Source organism: Drosophila rhopaloa, unplaced genomic scaffold (genome assembly GCF_018152115.1).
Source record: "Drosophila rhopaloa isolate 14029-0021.01 unplaced genomic scaffold, ASM1815211v1 contig_191, whole genome shotgun sequence".
Lineage (NCBI taxonomy): Eukaryota > Metazoa > Arthropoda > Insecta > Diptera > Drosophilidae > Drosophila > Drosophila rhopaloa.
In genome coordinates, this window is record NW_025335074.1 from 158,147 (window position 1) to 170,457 (window position 12,311).

Below are 12,311 nucleotides of genomic sequence, written 5' to 3' on the forward strand. Positions count from 1 at the left end.
TAAGGATCGGCCGACTATATCCTATAGCTGCCATATAACTGAACGATTGGAAATGCCATAACTTTGGTGTTTGTAAAGTTAGAAAGTTAAGATTTTCTACAGGTTTTATATTTGGCCAATCAATCCGACCTACCAAATTTCATAAGGATCGGCCGACTATATCCTATAGCTGCCATATAACTGAACGATTCGAAATGCCATAACTTTGGTGTTTTTAAAGTTAGGAAGTTTGGATTTTTTATGAGTATTAAGAATGCATCATAGGAATAATTTTGGAGAATATTATTATAGAGAATTCTGCAAGGGTATATCAACTTCGGCTCCGCCCGAAGTTAGCTTTCCTTTCTTGTTTCATATTAATTCGTGTTTGTTTAATTTCAATTGGAATTAGATTATTTAAAAATATTCGTATTTATTTTCTTTGATTTGTTTGTATTTTAATTTGTCTGTTTAATAGGCTAAATCTTATAACTTCTAAATTCAATAAAGAATAAAACATAGTTTTGTATTAACATTTGATGATTGAATTTGTATTTTTTTTATAAATAAATTAATTAACAATTATTTAAAAAAAATTAACTGCTCGCAAATAATAATAACAATAATAATAACATTAAACTATTTATGTAAGTCATTGCTTCCGACTATGTTATATGGAATTATTTAAATATTTGTTTGTAAAATCACAAAATGAATCACTAAAATGAATTTTAGTTAGCTTTGTCAATGGTGTGACACTCAAATGATTGTGTTATTAATTTCCGTGGCCTTTTCAAAAACTGTCACGCATTCCTGACATTATTGATTCTCGAATACAATTTGAAACAGTTTAGTAGGTATCGTCTTTCTTTATTTTCGGGCAATTAAGTAAACGACTTTTGCTCATTTATTTATTTGGTGAATGTGTTTGTGAGTGGGACAGTTGTACCATTTCCACGAATGCGAAAATTCGCAATTGTTTTTGTTGATTTCGGAAGGCCCCTTGTTTTTGCGCTTGCAATTCTCTCATCGCTTTTGTTATTGTGGGTTTGAGCCAGGTTCGTGCCAGCCGGAGACATCGTTGACTTTTTGTTTTTGTTTTGGGTTATTTGCTATTTGGCTTTTGTTTCTCCCCACCCTCCCACATATTTTCTAGGCTTTTGTGGTTTTTGGAGTTTGAGGAAGTTATGCCACCGACTAATTAATTACAGTGCCCGGCATCGTCAACTATTTCCGGACCACCTGCCTTATTCTTATCCTACAGGATATTCAGCCCCACAAGTGGCTCATCTTGCACTCATGTATCTGCTGTTTTTCCCTTAGTAATCTGAGATCCACTTGGGCATAGATGGGAAATCTGCAGGGACAGCTGCTTCCTCTTCTGATTGCATCATGCTGTTCAGTGTAATTTGATATTTTTTTGTTTGCAAGTGCGTCCATTTCCCCTAAGTTCATTTTGGCCTCCGTTTAACATAGCTTAGAGGTTCTCGTTTCACATTTGCACTTTGCAAAGTCTGCCAAAAAAAAGGAAAACAATACTGGGCAACATACAAGAGAAAAAAAACCAAGAAAGAAATAAATTTTGCTGCTGGCTTGGAATATTTTGCCTTGGCACAGTTATGCGGCTTTGGTCATGTTTTTTTTTTTCTTGTGTTTTGCATTTTTTTATTTTCAGCTTGGGTGTCGAAAACACATAATTTACAAACATTCATTGCCAGAAATCCGCATTCTAATTGTTTACCCATAATCGTAATTAATATTTTAATTGAATTATTGAGAAGCCATAAAAGCAATAATTCACAAATGGATACAAATGTAAACTTTTATTTATACATACATATATTTGTGTACATATACTTTAATTATTTCCAATCTCAACATATAATTTAAACTAATTGATTGCCATTAAATATTCCCTTCCAATTGTTAGCCCTAAAAAATTGAAGCGAAAAGTCATTAATATTTTAATTGTTATATTGAAAACCCTTTTAAAAAACGTATTAAGGCAAATGCAATAAATGCAAAAGCGAACAAACGAAAAAAAACTGTAGCTAAAATTGAGTGTAATTAATTGCTTGAACTTCAATTCACTGAGATTCAAGGTAAACAAGTTGAAATAAAAAGATTTCGTATTTCTTTTAATTTTATTTCACGTCGATTTTTTGTTTTGTTTATAAACAAGGCAATGACGAGAGAACTCATGCCAGTTGTTGCTATTATTGTTATTGTGCCAAAAGCTGAACAAGAATGAAAAGGGGAAGAAGAAAAAGAAAAGAACATACATACATAAATGAAGAGAATATAAAAGAATTCAATTGTGGCAGAAACTTGTTTAGACGGGGGTGAGAAAAGCTCTCAGGAGGGGTTGAATGAATAGCTGATTGAAGAGCCAGATGACGTCGCCAATTGACATTTAATTGGTTTAAACAACAACCTGGAAAACACTCGTTGATCGACCGACTGACTGAATGAGCGACTCAAATGGAAATGCATTCAAATGCCATTCCATCAAACTGGGTCAAATGCCGCTTCTTCAACTTCCTCTTCTTCCACCTGTGCCGCCGGTTCAATGCACCAAAAAATAAGAATCTATCAATTAAGTTTTCTTTATACTACTTGGTTATACACTCTAAAAATGGATTTTATATGTTAATCAATAAGTGGAACGAATATTTGGTACAAAATGTTATTAAAGCTTGTGATTTTTTTTTTATATTCAAGCTTGATCAATCAAAGACTAAAAAATTCAATATTTCTAATATAGAGATTTCTTGAACATATAATACAAAAAATGTTTTATTTATTAAATAAGCTTTTACTGTAATACGAGAAACTATTTAGAACATTAAAGTTAATAGTATTACCAATATAGTACTACTCTATTTTTAAATAAAAATGTCTTTTCTCTTCATTTTACCCCGTTAGCCACGCAATTATACACCCATTAACTTCCATAACTCGAACTTCCGTCTGCCACTAAAATAAGTTTGAGTTTTCAAGACTTGGAGTAGTAGAATACATTTTACTTGCATTAAAACTAGTTTGACTTACAGAGATTTCGAGTTATGAAAGATTGACTTGCTGTAATATAATTTTTCAAAGTGTAGCTTGTGAGGAAATCTTCTTTCCACATTTGGTTCTCCTACCTTTTGAAGAGCCCGCATCTAGGCAAAGTAAATAATTGCGGTAAACGAAATGCATTGCAAACACACGAAAAGAACTCAAAAGGTGGGCCACAAGGAAGAGGGGGTGGTCAATGGGGGGTGGGGGGACTTCCACAACTTTAAACAGGTGTCGCATTTTATGACAGTCTGTTTTGTTTCCCTGTGTTTTTATTTCTCTATTGTTGCTCTGTCATGTGTTACCATGCGGTTGAATGTGTGTTTTTTGTTTTTCATCTTTGTTGTTGTCAGTGCATCTTACTACGGCAAACTTTGCATGTATATAGATATTTATATACCAGGTTATACATCGGGTGTAGACTTCCGTATTTACTTTTCACTAAATACACTAACTAGGGCTTGGTTGACATGCTTGATTTAATTCAAGTCGGAGCGAAAGGTAACCTAACTGAATTATTGAAGCATAAAAATGTTGTCAATACTAATTAAGTAAAAAAGTAAATATTAAAAACTTTGTTTTTTGTAAAATATACATAAAATGTTTATAATTTATGATAAAAACTATAATTATCAAACGGGAATGATTTAAGTACATTTCAAAACCCTTAAGGCTTATATAAATACATTAAAATTAATCACATTTCTTTTATATATAATTCTATTAATTTTGAATACAGAGTTCAAACTAGTTCTCTGCTAGTTTAGTACAAATGAGTTTTTATTAATCTTATTAATCTTAAAATAAAATTTTTTAATATATTAAGTTATTTTACAAACCAGCTAGGTCCTTCTAATTAGTTGCAATAAAATTTCTTACCTAAATTTGTACCTCCTCTCTGATTGGTGTTTTCCCGGCCTGATTTTCCTGACCTGCCTCAGTCTTTCCTCTAAGATCTCGCAGACAAGTCTACAGAATCTGCCGGGTTTTCTTCCGCCCCTCACCTCCTCTATACACCCAGTAACATAAGGAACGGCACGCCCGCCTCATTATTCATTCAGCAAAGGCATTCACTAAAAACTTGACGTGGAATTTTCGCTCTTGTGGATTCTCCACGGGTCTCCTGGCTTCCGCTTTCTGTGTGCGCCCCGGAGAATTCGAAACCTGCGGGAAGGGACACAAATTAGCGGGAACTGCCAGCGAAGCATTCTCCGGATCAGAAATAGAGTGCAAACTAGAGAAGGAAGACATTCGGAGGGAGGTTCTCCATGGTGCCGACAGTTCAAGGGATAAAAATAAATTCACAGAGCTAAAATAAAATATGTCAACATAGGCGCAAATGAGATTTGTCTTTTAGTTGATTCAGACGTGTCGTGGACCTACTAATTGATTTCAAAGTATACAGAATGGGATGACGACATCCATGTCAGCGACATAAGGATTAAGATTAAGAGATCAAAAATTACAGACTGAAATGTTTAGGGGCTTAAGGCCTTGAGTTCAATTTTTGTAACCAATTTAATTCAACATGTTAAAAATTGAACTGAAATTGGAAATCGTTTTATTTATTCATTTTATCAAAATCCTAATTGAGAATTTAATTTTCTCCTAATGTTTTCACTCGATTGCTTTCTTTTTCCCACTTTTTGTCGCTTTTTCATTGTTAAGTTCCCTCACGTTCCTCTTCATTTCACTCCCCCGAATGACCCAATTTTTCCTATTCAAGTGTTGTAACAAAGTTTTCCTCTTTGCTTTCCCAGTCTGTGTTTTGTATAATTCATCAATATTGCTTCAACCTCTTTGGTTTCTGTCTTTTCTTTGATTGTTTTTATACTGTGGTTTTTTTCGGGGCGTTTTTTGTTAATGTGGGGCGTTTTTACTTTGGGACTTTGGGAGTTTAATTTTTTAGATAAGCTTATTTAAGGGTTAAGAGGAAGATACGAACTTGGTAATCAGTTTTGTATTTGCCGAGTTAAATTTGTTTTTACCCGCGTTTCATGATTTTAAATTTCTGTTTCGGACATTACTTGGGTAAATATGTGAGAAAAAAATCGGAACATGGGTTTATATGAATTGCGAATTTTAGATAAATCCCTCAACGCGTTTTCATTGCCTTTGTTAGTTACTTAAGCAATTGATTACTGTGTCGCTGAATATTTACCTAAGAGCACGTATTACATTTGAAATGCATTGCGGCTTAGCGAAATTCTCGGACGTTAAACACGTTTACCTCTCTATGAAATTTTTTAACAGATTTGCCAGGGTTAGATAAGAAAATAACTCTCTAAAAATGATTTGTTGAGCCGAGCAAAACTAATTGAAAAACAGCTGTGTCTGCTTATCGATGCGATGCGATCTCTCAAGCAGGTAGTTGAAAAATCGCCGCATCTGTTGCCACTTGAGAAAAAGGATCTGTCGAAATCTCCGCACTTTCCTCGCTTTAATTGGGTATTTTCATTGGAATTTTGGGAATAGTTCTCTTGAAATGTGCAATCCACTCTCGGTATCGGCATCGGATCGAATTCGAACTCGCCCATTTGCCACATGGCTTGAAATCTTAAATGAGCTTCCTTCGGTTTTGGTATCTTTTATTTTAGTACGTGCGGTTTCATAATCTTTAAGTATTATTGCGACAACAACACAACATCTGCATAATTATTGAGTTAGATGGATGGATGGATTACATGTGTGTGACAAAACAACCGACAAGTAATTGAACAATCTGGTGGATACTGCTCCCCCATTTTCTTTCTCTGTCTCATCGGTTCAATTTTTCAATTGTTTTCTCTCGCACAAGTTCAAGTTTATTAGTCATGAAGTGGATGGCAGGGGAAAATCGGGGAGGGCAGCCAGCTGGTCAAGTCTCGGATAACATCTAATAGAAATAAAACCGAAACTCAGTTGCATGCTGTCAGCGCACCGCCCCCTCCAATTCACAACTTGAGCTATAATTATACAATTCCATATAGAGTTGAGCACACACATATGAGTTTGGTTCATTTTTTGCGAGGGCGGGATCGGGTTTTTGATCTTTAGCATATGGCTAATGGTTCGGCCTTATGAACTGCAGTGCCTCATTTTTATGCGCTGGTATTGCCGTTAATGAATTGAAAGTGCCTGAGAAAATGGTTCAAGGCTGGATTGGGTCTCTTGGTTAGTGGGTGAATACGCGTGAGATTAGACTGGCAACATAGAGAATTGAAAGAAAACAGATTTATCAATTAAAATGTTATGATAACTAAATACCCCTAATGCTCTTCTCCTTAGTTTAAACCACAAACAATTTATTTACAGGTAATGTTCTGTTATCTATCAGGTACGAAATCAAGAGCTTACAAAGGTTTTTATAAACCAAATTTTAACACTAAATTTTTCAACGTGTTTTGTGAGTTCAATCCCATATTTCCCCGTGAAACCGCGCATTATATAATTATAAATAATTAATAACATTGCAAATAGAATATATAGAAATATTACCATTATCATTTTGCCGAGAATGGATTAAAATTCTCGGCAAAATGCAGAAAGTATTAAAACAGATTATATGTAATGAATATCAGTATATAAATAAATGCATTGAAAAATTGCAATAGATTTTCCAGTCACTGTTGCATGTTTAAAATCTCCAAACTTTGTTGCAAGCTCAAACCAAGTTAATCACGACATTCTTTGCCTCGCTATACCTATCTTCCTTTTGTTTTAAAATTTCACACAATTCTTTATTCATTTATTTCTAATTCAAATATTTCTGACTTTATTTTGCATATCAGGCAACGATAATTGCAACGATGCTGTAGACAAAAGAAGACCGTTCATGGGAAATATATTTTATAATCTCAATGAGCACAGGGAAAAACTCATGGGAAGCTCTGAAAAGTCAAAGCCCCTTGAGCATCTGCAGTAACTGTAAACCGAGCGGGCCGGCTGCTTCTAACTGCACTTCTTGCTTAGCTGGTTGTGGATTTACTCTTGCCTTTTTGTGACCAAACCAGCTGGCGAAGAGATTGCTATTTGCATTAATATCAGTGGCACAGATTGTATTAAAAATAAAAATAAGCAAACACTAGGAAAGGAAGCAAACTTTTTAAACCCGAAGTTATTATACACTGGCAGATTCTACCCAAAAATCCATTAGGATTACATTTTTAAATATATCAAAAAATGCTTTCAACCATTGTTTTGTAATAACATCAAACTGTAAAATATTGTTATAACAATATGTTTGAGTTTTATAAATGGTTATTGGAGTATAATATTTAAATTTTAAATTTAAATGTTGGTTATTGGATTTAACAATTTTTTTTAGATGTTTTTTTAAAATTTCTGTATTTTTTACCTATACTTATATCAATACGAACTGAACCTGTATAGCAATACCCAAAGCAGGGTTGTAGTTTTCGAAACTATTTTGTTTTATTAAAATAAAATTTTTATGTTGGTTTGAACAAATTATTTTTAAATTGGTTCTCAACGAAGAATACTTATACTTCTTATAAACATCAATACTCATTAACCAGTGTGGCAATACCATACCAATAGGAATTAGCCAAGTTAGTCGTGTGTCATACCTGTCAGCCATGTGAACCATCAGGGGTGGTAGCTCTCACAAAAAACTCACGCCCAACTCCCAAACATTATGCAAAGCAACCAAAGCCAAAGAAAACATTGCATAAGGGAAAAAGCATTTTTTATGCGGTTTTTTTGCTTTGTTTCATTTTGAGTAACTTTCATCGATTTTTTCAGTGCACACTTGTTATGTTTTTGTTGGGTTCGCCCAAGGTTCGTTGCTCTTTTGCTTTTGCATTCCCTGCTTTTCCCTCTCCGCCTCTTTTTGCGGGTTGGTCAATGGTATATTTGATTTGATTTCATTGGATTTGATTGCCGGCTGTGTGTTTACTATTTTCTTTGCTTTCTTGCAAGCTTCACTATTCGAGCCTCCTCTGTTTAATCACATATTTATGCTCATTATTGCATATTATTCCAGTTAAAAACGTTTTGCATCGAATTAAGCTGACAATCGATATTTAATCACAAGTTTATGGTTGGTTTATTATGAAATTGATGCCTTCGCTATAATAGCTATTTCAATTTAATTATTTTATTTTTGAAGAGAAATTTGTGTGAAGAGATAAAAAGATGACATACCATTAAATCCTTAATAAGAAAATATAATTTAAATGAATAAAAACAAATTGATGATTACGAGATGATCATACGAATTGTTATTAATACTCTTACAATGAATGACTGATTTGTCTCCAAAATGATGAAAAAAGTATTAAAAAAGCGTGGAAAATATAAAAAAGATTAAATTTTACCCGGTTTTGCTAGCCTTTTTTTGACTAGGGGCTTGTAGGTATTTGTCACTGAAATTTTACCAATCCCTTTAACAAAAGTTGACCTAATTCTGCTTTCTACAACTAACGGCCCTGACATATCAATCAATCATCCATCAACACTCGACCAATTGTACGTACAATATTTATAGATTTTTGGTCTACCTTCTCCATCTGCCTTTTACACCCACCGCTATTTTGTGACAATGCCCAAAAGAAACGAAAGCGTGAAACTCGGCAAAGAAACTCGAACACTGCGGCAAGGCAGAGGCTAGACCAATTAAAAAAGAAATATAGGTAATTACTCACGCTTAGATCGCGGGACTTCTATAAAAGTACTTAGGCCCTTAGTCATGCCTCAAAGTTTTGGGTAATTGAAGGGGAGGGAAAGTGGGGACTAATGCAAGTGACCAGTAAAGGAAGTAATGTCCACAGCAAACCTCGACCCAATTTACTTAATGACGTTTTGGGCTGATAATTTTCATTTTCCTTCTGCCGGAAACGGAAAAGACACCTGTTGAAGGCCGTACCTGTACAGTCGAAAGGTTTTTGGATATAAAGGAAATGCATTTATTAGTACTACATAGTACAATTGTTACTTAATATTTAGTTGTTCTAGCTAGCTATTTAATTGTATGAATATAGGAATTAATAGGGACTTAGAGGTATATTGATCTGCTAAAACAGTTTTAATTTCACTAAGTGCACAAGGTAGTGTCTGATCAAATTACAATCTCGTAAAGTTTCTAATCAATATTGCAATGTTTTAGATGGATTCGTTTTTTGCGCTTTTGCTAAACTTTTTGCAATTGCATGTCGAAGTTGGTTTAGCACTTTGACCTATTGACCTGCATGTCATGTCTGTGGCCAATTGAATATCTAAATAAATTCCGAAGACAACCAGTTTAAACCTTTAAATTGTTCATTCTTCTTTGCAGTTGCTGTAGTTTTCCCCCAAAATGGCGCCTATGCCCCGAATTCAGTTACCCAATGGAAATGCGTCGATAAAGGGCACTACAAATAATTTTCTCTATGCGGAGACGATGTCCGGCGATAGTAGTCCCACCCCTAGCAGTCCGCCCTCCAGCACAGGTATGGATTTAGTAACTATAACATCCTTTAACAAACTATTAATTAATGAACATTTTGATTTAACAGCGGGCGTAGCCAAATCCCAGTGTTCCTCGCTTTCTGATGGCGAATCCTTTGAGGGCTATGGCGAAAATGAGTATCCCAGCCAACTTCGTGAAGGTCGCAGTTCCAATTCCAATGGAAGCAACAACAACAGCAACCTAATTAACAATAATAATGACAATCTGAGCGTAGGGAACGTGAGCTCTCAGCATAACCACAGTGAACACTCGAACGACGGCAATAACAATTTAAATGGAAGCAATGGCATCGAACTCGATTTGGCCCCTCATGTCGGCTCATCAACACCCCAAGAGTAAGTTGTCAGCGTTTGAAAAGTGTCTTAAAGAATTTTTAATTAAAATTGCTGGAATTAGATTATATGTTTAGTTTTGCATATATAAAGTTCTATGAAATGAAATCAATATGGTCTTTCCACGAAAAACTCTATCAAGCCCCTAAACTACAACTGAAAGTTAATGAAAAATGTTGTTTTTCTTTTACAAAATTAGAAAGAAATTCAAATTTTGGTTAAGTGATATGGCATTATTGAAAGTCTTTAGGCCGAGCAAAGGATCACAAAAGAATTGGATTTTATTTTAATACATTTTCGTAACAAATATTTGAATTATAGTTCCTAATAATTATTGTAAAATTGGCTGACAATATTATTTTCTTATCGAACAATGTTGTTGTGTATTAGTTTATTTCTTAAATATGAAAATATTTCCTTCTTGGAACTATTTTTGTTAGATATAATGCGGGCAAATATGTACATACATATATTAAAAGCTGTTGGTTTTTACTTTTATTGTGAATAGCGAACAAAGAACTATTTAATTTATAAAGACAATCTGGATCTAATTGCTAGAACTATTTGACACTGAAATGACTCGTGTATTTATATTACTGTACCGCTGACATTTATTAACTCGATTTCATTGTTGCAGTGATGACGAGCTGAACATTATGCCCCGGGACAATTGGGCCAGGCGCAGTCTGAGACGAACTCCCACCAGGTAATCTCGCTCATTTGATCGGCCACCTCCGAAAATGGAAATCGAAGCGAATGCGAATTTCCTTAGTTGTCAGATATTTATAAGGTTGCACACATAACCTGGCTGAATACGTAATAGCCGTGAACATAAAATAAAGCTGGCCAGACCCAGAGACTTCATCAATTCAAAACTCCTAATTTGTCTGTCCGAAGCAACATAAAAAAGCGTTTTGAATGGTTAACCTTTTCTTTTTTCAAACCTGTGTTTGTCTGTTTGAACGCGAGTTTGTGTGTGTGGCATAAAAAATGCATACACAGTCTGAAACCAGTTTTTTCTATGCTCTGTCTTGGGCACATGAATCGTTTTGGGCCGTGATTCATGCGTGTCTCTGTCTTCGGGTCTCGGAATCTCTCACATCACAGTGATCATGCCTCTCTTTCTAGTCGTGTTCTCCCGTCTCTTTCTGACTGTTTCCGCCTTTGTTCAACACTTGGCTAAAGCCGTGGTGAATTCACAATTCACCTGATTGTAAGAGAGACGGTTAACTCTCTTAAGCCATACCGTGATGAGGGCTCATGTCTGACATGATAACAACAAGATATAACAAGATATATTCATTATAATAACAAGAAATATTTTTTATAATAATAAGAAATTAAAAACTATATAAAATATGTAAAATGTAATGTTTAAAAAATCAGTTTTTTTCTCTACAAGATACCATTTCGATTTTAATTATTTTTTGTGTTTCACAACAATGTACCAACTTAATGAACTCTTATAAAAATTTGTTCTTCTGATTCGATTTTAAATTTTGTAACTAACAAAACCATTAATACCATTTTATAGGATGAGTCTTGTGTTCAGAAACCGTGACGTACTATTACAATGATTTACATTTAACCAAATTAAAAAATGCAATTCGTTCCCCAAATTGATAAACATTTTTCTTACAGCAATCCTGATAGTTTATCCCAGCGTCGTTGGGGATCCATGAGACAGTAAGCCATCTCAAATATATGTATTTTACTTTTGGGATTTCACGTAGAGCTTCATAAATATCATAACCCCCATTGTTGACCCATTTTGGTTTTGGTTTTTTCATTTGTATATACATTTTTTGAATTCATTTATTAATAATGTTCTTGTCTTGTAAAATTTTTTAATCAATATTTAAGGACATCAGATTTGTATATATTATTGCCAATGACTTACTATTAGAAAACATCATTAGTTATTTTACAAAAATATGTTCCTATTTTGAATCTCAATTCAAATTTTCACAAGAAACGAAATCATTTTCTTGGGATGTTTTTCACAGTATGTTAATTTAATCTATAAGTTTGCTCACAATTTTTCAATTTTCCATTAGTTGGCTTGTTCAATTGCTGAGGAAAACTCAGCCGAAATAAGTTATCAGTCTTTTCCCATCTTTTTCCCCTGTTTCAAATGTTGTATAACCGACTGTTCAATTGGGTAATTTTCAAGAGCTTTCTTTCCGCCACCACCCCCTAAAGCCGAAATTTATGATTATTGCCTGCGGGCTGTCATAAAAGTTACAACGAACAAATAATTGCTTACTTTTCTGGGACTTAATTGCAACTAAGACCACAACAGAAGTCAAATAAATAATCAGATTAATACCAAGAGATTTTAGTTCATACAATGAGAGCTCTGAGATTGGATCTGCTAGAATTTATACAACTTCCTTTGGCAGTTCTGCTTGTCAACTGGCAACCGTGTTTCCTGCTCCCATCTTCTTGGACTAAAAGTTGTTTGGCCGCTTTTGTGAACTCTTCTCGGGAAC

General features: G+C 34.3%; 1 protein-coding gene across 8 annotated transcripts in view; it reads left to right on the forward strand.

The window, feature by feature from the left end:
- LOC108041035 (rab11 family-interacting protein 4B) overlaps positions 1-12,311 on the forward strand; it is a 48,193-nt gene that overhangs the window by 1,604 nt on the left and 34,278 nt on the right. For 4 of the 8 annotated variants that reach the window (XM_044459329.1, XM_044459330.1, XM_044459333.1 and 1 more), the window contains exons 2-5: positions 9,314-9,467; positions 9,534-9,822; positions 10,457-10,525; positions 11,461-11,505. In XM_044459329.1, coding sequence (XP_044315264.1) covers positions 9,335-9,467; positions 9,534-9,822; positions 10,457-10,525; positions 11,461-11,505 — 536 coding nt within the window. In that variant the 5' untranslated portion in view covers positions 9,314-9,334. The remainder of the gene's footprint in view (positions 1-9,313; positions 9,468-9,533; positions 9,823-10,456; positions 10,526-11,460; positions 11,506-12,311) is intronic. The other 4 variants (XM_044459331.1, XM_044459336.1, XM_044459338.1 and 1 more) reach the window with 2 other exon arrangements.